This window comes from Epinephelus moara, chromosome 13 (genome assembly GCF_006386435.1).
Source record: "Epinephelus moara isolate mb chromosome 13, YSFRI_EMoa_1.0, whole genome shotgun sequence".
Lineage (NCBI taxonomy): Eukaryota > Metazoa > Chordata > Actinopteri > Perciformes > Serranidae > Epinephelus > Epinephelus moara.
In genome coordinates, this window is record NC_065518.1 from 12,967,759 (window position 1) to 12,981,165 (window position 13,407).

At 40.7% G+C, this 13,407-nt stretch overlaps 2 protein-coding genes across 2 annotated transcripts in view; one reads left to right on the forward strand and one right to left on the reverse strand.

Moving 5' to 3' along the window:
• The first annotated feature begins 4,222 nt into the window (after positions 1-4,222).
• On the forward strand, positions 4,223-12,227 carry dhx32a (DEAH (Asp-Glu-Ala-His) box polypeptide 32a). The gene is made up of 11 exons (XM_050060584.1): positions 4,223-4,731; positions 5,538-5,731; positions 5,951-6,323; positions 6,422-6,655; positions 7,489-7,582; positions 7,753-7,902; positions 9,524-9,715; positions 10,091-10,231; positions 10,854-11,044; positions 11,132-11,322; positions 11,554-12,227. The coding sequence occupies exons 1-11, from the start codon at positions 4,471-4,473 to the stop codon at positions 11,750-11,752; spliced, it is 2,220 nt and encodes a 739-aa protein (XP_049916541.1). The 5' UTR covers positions 4,223-4,470; the 3' UTR covers positions 11,753-12,227.
• Positions 12,228-12,354: 127 nt separating this feature from the next.
• bccip (BRCA2 and CDKN1A interacting protein) overlaps positions 12,355-13,407 on the reverse strand; it is a 3,455-nt gene continuing 2,402 nt past the window's right edge. The window contains exon 7 of the mRNA XM_050060586.1: positions 12,355-13,171. Coding sequence (XP_049916543.1) covers positions 13,001-13,171 — 171 coding nt within the window. The 3' untranslated portion in view covers positions 12,355-13,000. The remainder of the gene's footprint in view (positions 13,172-13,407) is intronic.

A 13,407-nucleotide genomic window follows, 5' to 3' on the forward strand; every position in this document is an offset into this window, starting at 1 on the left:
TTAAAAAAAAAAAAAATATTTTTTTTTTTTTTTTTTGTCATTGAGTACACACAAACGATGAGGGCCCGGCTGTCTTAAAAAATGTAATCATGCACCTTTTAACTCAGTGCAGAGCATATTAAGACCGCATTCATTAAAAAAGGCTTTAATAGACAGCAATATTTACAACTGTTAATTTAATGCATGCACCTATTTGCCTAAGTCCTAGCTTACAGTGGAATTTAGATATGAGCATGTCCATATTGAAATCTAACAGTTTGTTTTTATTGTTTTCATCAAACTTGCCTTTACTAATTGTGAAATTATTGTTCTTATTATTATTATAATTATTGACATGAATCCAGGGTATATAAAATATTCTAATTAACCTCCAAGCAGTTGTAAAGATGGCATATAGATTTCAGTCCTTGCTGTGGAGAGAGCTCAACAATGGTGTGTCAGGGCCTTAATATGTTTGTAGAAACAGCTTTACAGTTTTCGTTATGATGCTCTAGGCAAATGTGTTTCCTTATATGGAGAAATGGGGGCGTGGCCGTATGTTATTTGCAAATAGCGGGCATGTGCCTGTCAGTTTGGAATGATTCGGATTCACCAACATAGGCACAATCTGATGGTAATTTTGCAGCAATGTGGCCTATTGCTGTTAATTTTTTATTTTATTTTTTTTTCTTAAATTTTGTTTCATTTTTTCATTTTTGTTTTTTTTTTCAAATTCTTTTATTAATTATTAATTTTTATTTATTTTTTAAAATTTTAAACTTAGTTTTTTCTTCTTTTTTTTGCCAGCCAAGTGCCATCTAGTTCCATTATATGTTAGAGAAGGCAGACATCTCCCAGACATCTCCAACACTTGACAACTCACCAAAACAAGGTTGAAAGATAGCACCACAGGTAACTGGGAGATAGATGTGTTTTTGATTTGGGGTGAACTGTCCCTTTACAAAAAAAAAAAGAAAACAGTCCACATACTCACTCACATACATTGCTACATTGCAAGAATACTAAGACAGATTTCACACTGGATCAAATTTTAAAACCACATTTTCTCCTTTTCGTCGAGAGCCTCTGGCATTTCTTTTATGCTTGAGCCAAATTGCAACTGGAAGATTGAATACAGTAATAAGGGCACTTTAACATTTTACAGCAGTATTTATTTCCAGAAAGCTTTCAAATTGCTATTAACACTGACATCTGAGGCTCATTTCAACAGTCTGAGCCTTTGTTGAAAAGCAATTTGCTGAGGTTTAAGTAAGAGATACAAATACTGCTTCAGTCAATACAGGTGCAGGATCGTGTGTTTGCTGCTGTCTATCAGGATTCACTGGTGCCGACCTGATGGAGTCAAGTGTGTGTGTGATTAAAAGGATGTTCAAAACAACAGTAGTGAAAAAAAACTCTAATTGCTAATGAGAAATCGAAGCAGCTCCTCACGGTAACAAGGACATGCAGTGTCAGTGATGAGAAGCTCCTGAAAACAGCCTCAGCCCACATCATTTAATTACAAAGTCGCAGCTGCAGACAGATTTTATGTGTCAGGAAAAGAGAGGGGGCTGGATGCAAAGACCAAAAACAATTTAAGAAATTAGACATGATGTAGGTTGCCTAAAGACTGTGTTTCATGCTGAATATTTGAACCACAGATCTGTTTGTTCTTGGTTATTTCCAGACAAGTAGGCTGCATTTTTACAGTCAGGAGAGTTAAATGTTAGGTGCCTTAATCTTCACTGATTTCTACCAATGTTCAGATAAATTCATAAAGGTCAACATGTGTCGAACTATGACCAAACAGCTCCCCCTTGTGGAGAAGCTGCAGCCTGCTGATGGGAATGGATGAACTGAGGTTCAAGTATTTTCTGTAGGTGTTTCACATCTAGTTAAAACAAAATCATGAATTTAAACCGCAGTTATGCTTTTATGAAAGATCATTTCAACAACAAAAAAAGTCCACCACCTTCTTTTCATTATTAACTGTTTTCCCTCTCATAATTATGACACATCTCATAATTTTGAGAAACTATCCAATATTTATGACAGGAGATACTTATATTTAGAGGAGTTTTAGTATGTAGTAATTATGAAGGGAGAAAAACATGGTTAATGTAACCAAAAACCGTCGAACTTCAATTAAAAGCCTAGTCCCAACTAATCAATTCTTACAATTAAAGGCCTGTCTCAATTAGACGCCTTGTCTGGTGGCCAAGCAGTTCATTTATTTTTTTTATATTTATATAAGTTCTACAAGGTGTAAAAGTGGGTTGTTGGCTACTTCAAAGTATGTGTCCATTCCACAATTACCCTGTAAGTTATTCATATTCCTTTAGTCCATAAGGGTCCTCAGATCAAAAGAATCAAAAGGGTTTTTCATTAAAATCAATTTAAGTTGTCAGAATAGTTTTAACAGGATAAAATGGCGTTGTGTCGGATGCTGGGTGCTGTAATCCTTGAGTGCCGTAAAACAAGTGTCATAACAAAACAAAGCTTTTATTTACTTTAATTTCACAGATAGAAACAATAAATTATGAAGACAATAAAGCCTCCACAAAAATAGCATTTTAAGTCTTGTGTGTGATTTATCCTGGCTTCATATGAGCAGAGGAAATCTTTGCTCCTCGCTAGGCTAATTTATACAATGTAAAATGCCATAGGCTTGTGCTAATAACGTTAGCATGTTATATTTGTTTGGAAAACGTGTTTAGTATAAGACAGTTGTTTTGTCAGTGAACCTTTTGAGTTGTAATGGAGCAAAATTATGTAATGTTACCTTTGTTAAATGTTGCTGTTGTTCCTGGCTTCATATGAGAGGAGGAAAAGTCAGCTAGCTGCTAGGCTAATTTATACAATGTAAAATGCCATAGGCTTGTGCTAATAACGTTAGCATGTTGTATTTGTGGGGAAAATGTGTCCAGATAAAGACAAGTGTTTGTCTGTGAATGCTGCGAGTTATAGTGAAGCTGATTTGTGTACTTGTGTTTGAAATTGTCTCTATTAAGCCATGTTTAATGTGTGTTTTGGGTGTGTTTGGAATCAACTAAACTTTACAGCACTTCACAGAAACCCCGACGCCGACTAGTGTTTTGGAGGTGTAACTGCAGAGTGACACAGACACACCACCGCACCTGTATAGGCCTAAATGCTCACAACCGTAGGTCACGGTGTAGGGTCTGCTGCACAAGTATAAATCCCACTTAACTCGGTGCTGTCTGTTGGATCTATATCAAATGAATGATTTATAATTAATATATTATCTGAAGCCCAGTTTTTATAAAAGTAATATTCATACTGACTTAAATAAACATCTTTGCTGAGCAACTGTTATTAAAGGCCTGCCAATATAGACACCTGTCCCAATTACAGGCCTGTTGGTTTCAGTGATTTAATCAAAGAATAGCCCGGGCTACTAATTTTGGTTTTAGGTTTGGAGTTTGAGCTTGGCACAGATCTATCCAGGACTGTAGCCTAGTTCCTTTATGTGTTAAGAAAATTCTCCTCCTTCTTAAGCCAAATAAACTCTTTAAAAAAACCTCTTGGAGCAGCTGGAAATTGCATCACCACAAAGCAAACAAGGCTGTTTCTCTGACACCAGGAAAAGCTGATTTTTTTTTAAGATATGTGGTTCTCACATGACAGCAAACATGATGATCTTACAGAATATGATGCGTTGCTGTAGCTTGAACCAACAGTATATAAAGGAGTTAAAATGAGCACAACCTTAAACATGTACAGCAGTAAAAGGCATCAGACACATTCATGCAAAGGTTTTATTAATCTAAAAACCTCAGATATAATAGTAAATATTTCACTGCACAATGGATACTTTTACATTTTGCTGATTATACTAACATATTTATACCAAAAGGGTTTGAATGCAGGACTTTAACTTATGGTGGAGTAGTTTCACAGTGTAATGTGAGTACTTTTACTTGAGTAAATGATATGAATTCTTCTTCCACCACTGTCCACTGGCTACTAGAGATTATTCTGCACATTAATCAATAAGGAGCTGGAAAACACCTGCGCTATTCTTTTAAACATGCCATTAGAAAATGAAAATAATTTCAAGGATGTTTTGGATTTAGTCCTCGCTACTTTACACGCGATTATTGTGGGATTATCAGGCGATTATGACAGCGGGCACCGGTCAGTAGTGAATGTGAAGCTCTGTGCAAATCATAACACGTGTGAAGCCACGCTGGGGAGAAATTACGCGCCGGTGCGCAAAGCGCGTCAGCCAGTCCCAACAAGAGGAGCTGCCAACTTTTAAGAGCTTAATAAATATAGTTTGGGCAACTGAGGAGCTGATTGGAGAGATCCTGGTGATTTATCGCGAATATGGGATATGCTGTAGGCTACTGAGTGGACGGAAACTGATCGATTTTTGAATATTTCCTATAAAAAACAAAATGGACCCGTAGCTGGAGCGGCAGGAAAACTTTTTCAGCTCTTGTCTGGGGTAACAAATATACACGTGTCATGTCGGATACTAATAATTCACTGGAGCCAGACTTTTCCCCTGAAAGTGAGGACTGTCCTGCAGAGGAGTCATTTGGCTTTGGAGATGATTTGGAGTTGAATCAATTCGATGGATTGCCCTTCTCCTCGCGTTACTACAAATTACTGAAAGAGAGGAAGACTCTGCCAGTGTGGAAGGTCAGGTCCAAGTTTGAAGATGCTCTGGTGAACAACCAACTGGTTATTGTATCCGGTACAGCAAAGACTGGGAGGAGCACACAGGTAATATGGTTATAATGTATTTTATTGGTAGGGAAGGAAGGATGGAAAAGATGGTCTTTGAGAGAGATTCATTTTGTGATGTTGAAGGAGTCTGGAGTTTCTCTGTGACCTTGGGGGCATAAGAGTTAAAGATAATGCTTCTCCCTTCACTTTTTCTCTGCTCAGGACATTCTGACTTCCCTCAGTTTAGACCCAAATACCAAAGCATAACCCAATTTGCATGACTTGCATGTTTGTTGCCACATGCTCAGTGCAGCCTATTCAGTCAACAGCAAATCTGAGAGGTCTGCTCCCCTTGATTTGATTTAAATGTTAAGTTGTGTTTTCCTGGCCATGTTTATCCACTGAAATGCAACAAGTTCTGTATGTGGCGTGGGTCTTTTTCCCCCCACTTTGACATAATATGGAAATAGCACCATTATGTGAGCTTGTGTGAACAGGCTGCCCAGCTCAGCAGATGCTGTTGTGTCACTGTCAGACTGTCCAAGCACCAGCCTGACAGTCATGCCTCACAAAGGCTCCAGCAGGGGTGTTAGGGGACCTCCTGCTGCTAAGCCCTGATCCGCTGGAGCCGCCTCATGCTGCCAAAGCAATTTTGCATTATTAGCGATAATACCATAGGATATATCTCCTGTCACTGTTTGTTTTGCTGTGTGCTCAAACAAAAGCTGTTGGGTGCAATCCTGAAAAGGACGCTCGCCACTGAAAACTGAGTGTATGTGAATGGAAAATGGCGCAGAACTCGCAAGACATACAATGAAGAGTGAAAGGTGAACATCATTTAGTGATTAGTGATTCTCTTTCAGATCCCTCAGTGGTGTGCCGAGTTCTGTCTGTCTGCCCAGTATCAGCACGGCATGGTTGTGTGCACGCAGACCAACAGACAGCAGGCTGTAGATCTGGCCTTGCGTGTGGCCGATGAAATGGACGTCAACATCGGTCATGAAGTGGGCTACACCATCCCTCTGGAGACCTGCTGCTCCTCTGACACTGTTCTGAGGTCTGTTAAATGAGCTCTCAGCAGCAGCAGCGCTTGAATGACACTTTAATATCATCCACACACTATCTCTGTCAATCCTAATCTTTTCTTTGCTGGTGCTCCTCAGTCACATCATGGGTAAAATGTAGAAGCGTAGCTATCATCCTGAAGTTGCCATTTATGGTTGCTGCACAGCAAAAGCTCCACCATTGACCCCATCTCATGGCGTTTATCACTCAGGTACTGCACTGACAATATGCTGCTGAGAGAGATGATGTCAGACCCTTTCCTGGAGCACTACGGGGCCATTATCATCGACCAGGCCCATGAGAGGACAGTGAGCACAGACATACTCCTGGGTCTCCTCAAGGACATCCTGCTGCAGAGGCCTGAGCTCAGAGTGGTGATCCTCACCATCCCGCCCGTGACCGACAAGCTGCTGAGCCACTACGACAGCGTCCCGCTCGTCAGTCTGGAGGCCTCATCTCCCGCTGAGGCGGTCTACAGCAACAGCGGCAACAAAGACTACTTCTTCTCAGCGCTGAGGCTGGTGCTGGAGATCCATCGGACCAAAGAGGAGGGAGATGTCGTTGTGTTTTTTGCCTCGGCTGAGGTAAGTGATCGCTGCATTTTTCACAAGTGGTTTCACCAAACCAAAGCTGGTTTTACAAACTGTGTCATCCCCTGATTTGCTTGTAATGTCTTCTGTAGGAGGTTCATTTAGCCCACAGTATCCTCCAGAGAGAAGGCACCAGGCTGGGAGCCGAGCTGGGACAGATGGTGCCTGTGGTCCTGTGTCCAAGCCGCAGAGGGCTACTGCCTGCTCTCACTGAGCAACCGGAGAGGTCCAGGAGGGTCTTCCTCTCTACCAATCAGGGGGAGGATATGTGGTGGGCCACAGAGTCTGTCAACTTTGTCATTGACACAGGAGTCCAGAAAAAGATGGTATGTTTTTAAAGGAATACTCCCCCTCCCAAATGATTATTTATATATCAGTTACTCACCCTGTGATATATAGATTTGGTGAAGAAAACTTTTTCATCAATTCAAAAACTGAGAAAAATCTTGATATATTGAAGTAAAAGGGGTCCATTGGTTTAAACTTTCTTTCACACAACTCGTGCAGTATAATCCAGGTCTCATTTATCCAGTCGTATAGTCAGTACTTCCCAAACAGACAGCCCTATTCAATGGGGAACTTATCTATGGCCAGACTCCATTGACGAAAACAGTAATTTTACCTCGCTGAACACAGGAGCTGCTGGTGTACTGCTACCTTGATTGGTAGAATATATGCCGTTCATGTAATCTTGTCAAAATTAATATATATAAACGCTTGAGGATCAAGTCAGTGAAATTTAAGGTGTGTTGATGGATTCATGTCATCACCTCATTCATTGAGTAACATTACAAGTTAATGTTCCACCTTAAAAGTCACTGACAGTTGGCCCAGTGAATTAGGTTTTTGCTTCTCCGACTCCAGCTGCTGTGAAAGGCAGCAAAACATCCTCTCATTTTATAGTTACAGTTTACTAATAAAACTCTGAGCAGAGTGACCGTCCTCTATTGACCAATCAACAGACTGCAGTGTTCACAGCTCCACCTTTTAGTACCAGATCTGTGTGCTAGGTACCCCAACAGAGGGGGGACCAAAAATGGGGATGGTACAGAACGGTTCCATTGGTACCATCCACAACTTTTCACAGTGGAAACAGTAAAAAAAAGCTTTGGATGTGTAACAAGCTGATATTATTCGGCATGTGATTTGTTCCTTGCAGGTGTACAATCCCAGAATAAGAGCAAACTCAGAGGTACTTCAGCCAATCAGCCAGTGTCAAGCAGACGTACGCAAGCAGCTGTCTGGACCAACAGGTATGTCTCCCAGTCAGGTAGCTGGGTGATACTGAACCAGTTTAAAAGGTTACAAAAAATGTTTCCTTCTGACATTGTAAAAACATCAGAATAAATCAAACTTCAGTTTCATTTCAAACCATAATTAAGTGGCTTTTTATTTACTGAGTTTCATTCCATTTATTTCCTAGGTAAATGTTTCTGCCTATACCAAGAAGACAGCCAGCTTCCTGCAGAGAACTCCCCACAGATCCTGGAGTCCGACATCACCCCAACAGTCCTATTCCTAAAAAGGATGGAGATAGCCGGCCTTGGACAGTGTGATTTCATCGACAGACCAGGTGACATAGCCTGCTGGTGGAAACTGCACATGCATCATTAACTGAGACTGACATTTTTACCTCACTGGTTCCCACAGACGGCATCTCTCTCACCCTGAAACGCAGCCGGAGAGGTGTATGTGGGAGGGTTTTTTTGGCCAGAGGAAGCACAAATGAATTTGCTCTGTGTAGCTGTTTGGGCTCAGTCAGCCGTGATTTAGCTGAGCTGACAGGACCCTGCTTCTAACTATTGTCTGAGCTCTAACCACCCCTAACATGAACAGAAGAGGCTAAAAGAGGCCAGCTCATTAGCGATTACACAACATGTCTCGTTAGGGCAGCACCAGACAAGTACAATGGAGAGGAAGCGCAGGCCAAGTATACTGTAATATCTCCATATTCTTGCAGAATGTCACACAGAGGTTACTTGCCCTGATAATCATATGTCATGATGTTGTCTTGTGTAAGAATGATGTGGGATTTAAATATTGTAAAGCCAATAAGTGTAATAATATCATGTGATTACAGCACCTTTGAAATTATTATGATGAAGTTGGTGTTTATAGAAGAATAAGACAATCCTGGTGAAAATTGGTGCAGATGTGGTGTTGTTTCAGCTTCTACCATAGTGTCCTTTTAGGATACTACCACAGGGGGGCATTGACAGCCTCCCAGTGGGTACTTTAAAGGAATACTTCACCCCCTAAATGACCATTTGTGTATCAATTACCCACCCCGAGTTATGTTGAATTTGTGAAGAAAACTTTGTTTTTCTTGCATGCCTCCACACTGAACCAAGAATCCAAAAAGAAAAAAAAGTCTTGATGAATTGGAGTCATAGGGGTCCAGGTTTAACAACAACAACAAAAATATACAAAAACATATGTTTACAAAATCTTACACAACTCGTGCATTATAATCAAAGTCTCATTTATCCAGGCGTATGCTCAGTACTTCCCAAACAGACAGCCCTTTCTAACTGGAGCCAAACTCCATTGACGAAAAGTCATTTTATCTTGCTGAACATTGGAGTTGCTGGTCTACCGCTTCCTTGATCCCTGAGTTAGTTTGTGTTACTGTGTGACTTTGGTGTTGATTCACCAAAGTCACACAGTAACACAAACAAACTAACTAATCAAGGCTGCCACAAATCTGCGAGCTCCCGTGTTCAGTGAGGTAAAATTACTGTTTTTGTCAATGGAGTTTGGTCTTGAAGTGAGCATAGATAAGTTTGGGTTTCAGTTCTTTTCCCCACTGAAAAGGGCTGTCTGTTCCATCCACTTCACTGTCCTGCCAGCCCACCTGACCACCATGGGGTCTAGAGCCCACCGCCTCTGGAACTCCCTCCCACCGGACATTCGTAGCATTAACTCTCTTTCCACTTTCAAATCCTGCCTCAAAACTCTCTTTCGACGAGCCTATTCAGACTGACTCCAGTCTGTCTAGCCACGCACATCCACTATTTACATAGAATTGTATTTATTTTATTTACTACTAAAGTATTTAATTTAATTTTAAATCAAAAATTACAGTTCCATACACTGGGCAAGACTGGACACTTTACTATTTGCACATAGGGATACTGTCCTTTTGGGTTATGGAATTCCTGTATCAAACTCTGCCGTTTCATTCCTCATTGCAGATCCTGAGGGTCTCATGCAGGCGCTGGAGGAGCTGGATTACCTCGCAGCTTTGGATGACGATGGCAACTTGTCTGAGATAGGCATCATAATGTCTGAAATCCCTCTGGACCCTCAGATGGCCAAAGCGCTGCTAGCATCCTGCGAGTTTGACTGTGTGAGCGAGATGCTGACCATTGCAGCGATGTTGTCGGGTTCGTATGTGCCATCACTGATTTCAGTATCAGAATTTCAAAACTGGCGCACCCCTAGTTTAATTAGAAAGTTAAGTTATTATTATTTTTACAATGTCCTATATTATTTTATTGTTTAATCTTCTGAACTAGTTAATTTATAATTATTTTTTGTTGAATATTGATTTATATTATTATTATAACACATGTACAAAACGTACTGAAAGCAAATAAGCACATATTTTATCTTATTTATTGTTGTTTATTTGCATTTTGGTAATGACCACCACTGTAGCTCATTTGCAGATGCACAAAGCTGCAGTTTCATTCAGACACTGAACCAGATGGTCTTCGGTAAGAGTGGCTTCTTGACCTCGTTGTTTCCTTGCCTTGTAGCATCAAGCTGCTTCCTGGAGCCACCTGCCGGCATGAGCCACGAGGCAGTCCAGTGTCACAGGAAGTTCCAGCACCCTGAAGGCGATCACTTCACCCTCATAAACATCTACAACGCCTTCAAACAAAGCCAGAGAGAACAATGTAAGACGTTGGTGAAGAGAACCAGTCTGCTCTCTGTAATATAGCACATTTTTAAACTTGCTGCGATAAACTGTGACACACTGATCTTTTCCTTTTTAAAGTACTTTATATTTTACAAGGAATTAAAAAACATCAAAGTTGAGATTTTTTTTAAATTTAAGAGACGATGTCAGAATCTTTTACACTAAATGTATTATTTTAATTCTTTTGAATAGAATACATGTACAAATACAATAAAGAAAGAAGCCTGATACCAAAGCAATAATTGGAATAAAAATTAAAGGAGCAATTTAGCGGGGAAAAACCACCAGGGGGCAGATTTTGATCAGGTGAACCAGGCACTACTTGCCATAACACCTTTGAATTTTAAAAAAGGTAATTTAACTTGACATTTGAGTAAAAATATTATACTTTAATAAATAATTTGCATATTTTTCCCCCCATCCAGTCACAACTGTTTGCTGTTGGGGATCAAAAATGAAACTAACAAAAAAAATTGAATTATAGACTTATGAACCTCATTTAAATATCATTTTGAGTTCTATACTTTGGCTCTATTTTTGAGTTTTAAGACATGCCTGTCCAAAAATCTACTCCACTGTTTGTGATGCGTTCCCCTCAGATTTCACAGCTGAAAAGTGGTGCCAAGACTACTTCCTGGATCATTCCGCCCTAAAGAGAGCTGAGGCCATCAGATCAGAGTTGACCGACACTCTGAACAGGATCGAGCTTCCCATCTCTGAGCCCTCCTTTGGAACCAAGACCAACACCCACAACATCAAGAGAGCTCTGCTGGCTGGGTTCTTCATGCAGGTACACGGAAACAAAATGCCAGCATGAAAGAATTTGCCTCCTCCAGTTCAACTGTGATCGAGTCTCCAGTGTCATTCCTTTTCGCAGATTGCTCGAGACGTAGACGGCTCAGGAAACTACTTCATTCTGACACACAAGCACATGGCCCAGGTGCACTTGCTCTCCAGCTACGGGGCTCAATCGCACAAGCTGGGGCTGCCAGAGTGGGTCGTTTTCCACGAGTACACCCTGTCGGAGAACAACAGCATGAGAATAGTCTCTGAAATTTCCCCTCAAGTGTAAGTCGATGACTTTTTCAGCTCACTATCCAATGTCGTGTGTAAACAGATTAGAACGAGCTGTTGACACAAACATGTTTAGATTGTTTTTGTTATTACAGTAAAGATTAACCATTTGGTCACATGTTAATCCTCCACAGTAATCTTTTTAAATCTAAAAATAAGCATCAACCACATTCTCACTTGTTTATCGTCCTTTCCAGTTGATGTAATTTCTGTTTGGCATTTTAGGTACGTTCAAATGGCACCGCTGTACTTCTTCTACAACCTGCCCCCTAGTGAAAGCAAAGACATACTGCAAGACATGTTGGACCCAGATGGATCCAGAAAGCGCGAAGACGAGAAACAAAAAGCCATCACAGTCCACAGTGAAGCCGACAGTGGATGCGCAGTGGTGCCGCAGACTTACGACAGATGTGTGATCCAATGATGTGAAATCGTACATGTAAAAATCCTGGCTGTAATCTCATCACCAAATGTAAAATGTCTATAGTCAATGCAAACCTGGGACTGTTATATCGTTGACTCCTGTCATGACAGCGTGTCACACAATGTAGTAAACCATGATCTTCATTAGTCGTGGTCCAGTATGAGTTACAGCCTCCTCATACCCGTACATCCCTTTTTCTGAGTGCTAGCATCTTTAAGTTTTCTTGTCTCACCTTTATCCCTGCTCTGCGCTCCCCTTCAACACCACCTGTCTGAAACTGCCAGCATCCTGACGGCTGTTTTAGATTTTAATGAGCAGCAGAGGGGTTGCAGATAGATGTTGTCTGTTGCTGTACTTAAAAGGGAGAAAAAACATCCCATCACACCTCCTGTGCACATAACCGGCGAGATGCAGATTCAAAGAGATGGTCCAACACTTTGATGCATGTACAGGGTTGTTTTTATGCCTTTTCTTAGACAGCTTTCTTTTTCAGAGGTGTTGCTATACCTTTCTCCTCAGGATAACGTGGTATTTAAAGGTCTAGACTGAAACCTTGTGTGTGTGTCGACATGGTGCCAGATTAAGAAACGACTCTCAGAACCTGCAGATATATAACTCTTTTATTATTAACCAGTGGCAGGAGATCGACAGAAATGCTTAACAAGGAATTCCTCACTTGAATGGTGGCATAAACTCCAACATTTTTTACCTGTTTTCACAAATTAAACACTGTATGCTCCATTTCATGTCAGCAGTCTAGATCAAGTTTGTAAAAAAAATCAGGTTTCCACCAAGTTACGTGAAAGACAAATCTGGATCTGCTACAGCTTTACCATGCAGTAATTAGACTGAGTGGCAAATGACACATCCCTCCCTCGTCCATCTGCTGGAACTGAACTCCAAGCTCACACATATTTTCATTAACACACAAGACTCATATTTAATTGTCTTGGTTCATAATCTTGTTATAAACAAGTCTTAAAAAAACATGATATAGTGCTGTTTTTCTTTTCCTGTTACAATAGAACCGTTGTATATTTCTGCAGTGAACCATTAATTTGTAATAAAAAAAGAAACATCTCTAAAATTGCTTTAAAAAAAAGGTCACTGCGCAACATGTACTAAATGTCAGTTGTACGATACTGGCACCACTGTAAATGACAGTACCAAATACATTTTCCTCTACAGTCTCTTACAAATAGCCTGAAGGTCTTCGGTGTGCATAGGTGTCTCAGTTTATTGTGACATTCACACAGTTAGGTATTCTTTGAGTTTGTCCATAATAGCGGGCATTCTGTCTGCCGGTATCAGCATCACTGTCCTGAAAGGTTTCATGGGCACATCGTCAAACGACCACCTGCCGCTCAAACAGGAGTCTGCTTCTTCCTGGACCGAGTAGTGGAATTTCATGATGGCTTGCTGAGAAAAGAACACAGACGATGCTCAGTTCTGCGAGAATATCTCAACACGGGTACAAATGTTTCACATCATTTCTTCTCTGAAGGTATAAATACAGTCCCAGGCTATGTTATGATAGTTTATCTTACTATATAATGACAAAAACTCTGTTCCACGTTTTTCTCCTCACTGACTTGGTCAATCCATGTGAAATTTGGCACAGTGGTAGAGGGTCATGGGAGGATGCGAATGAAGCA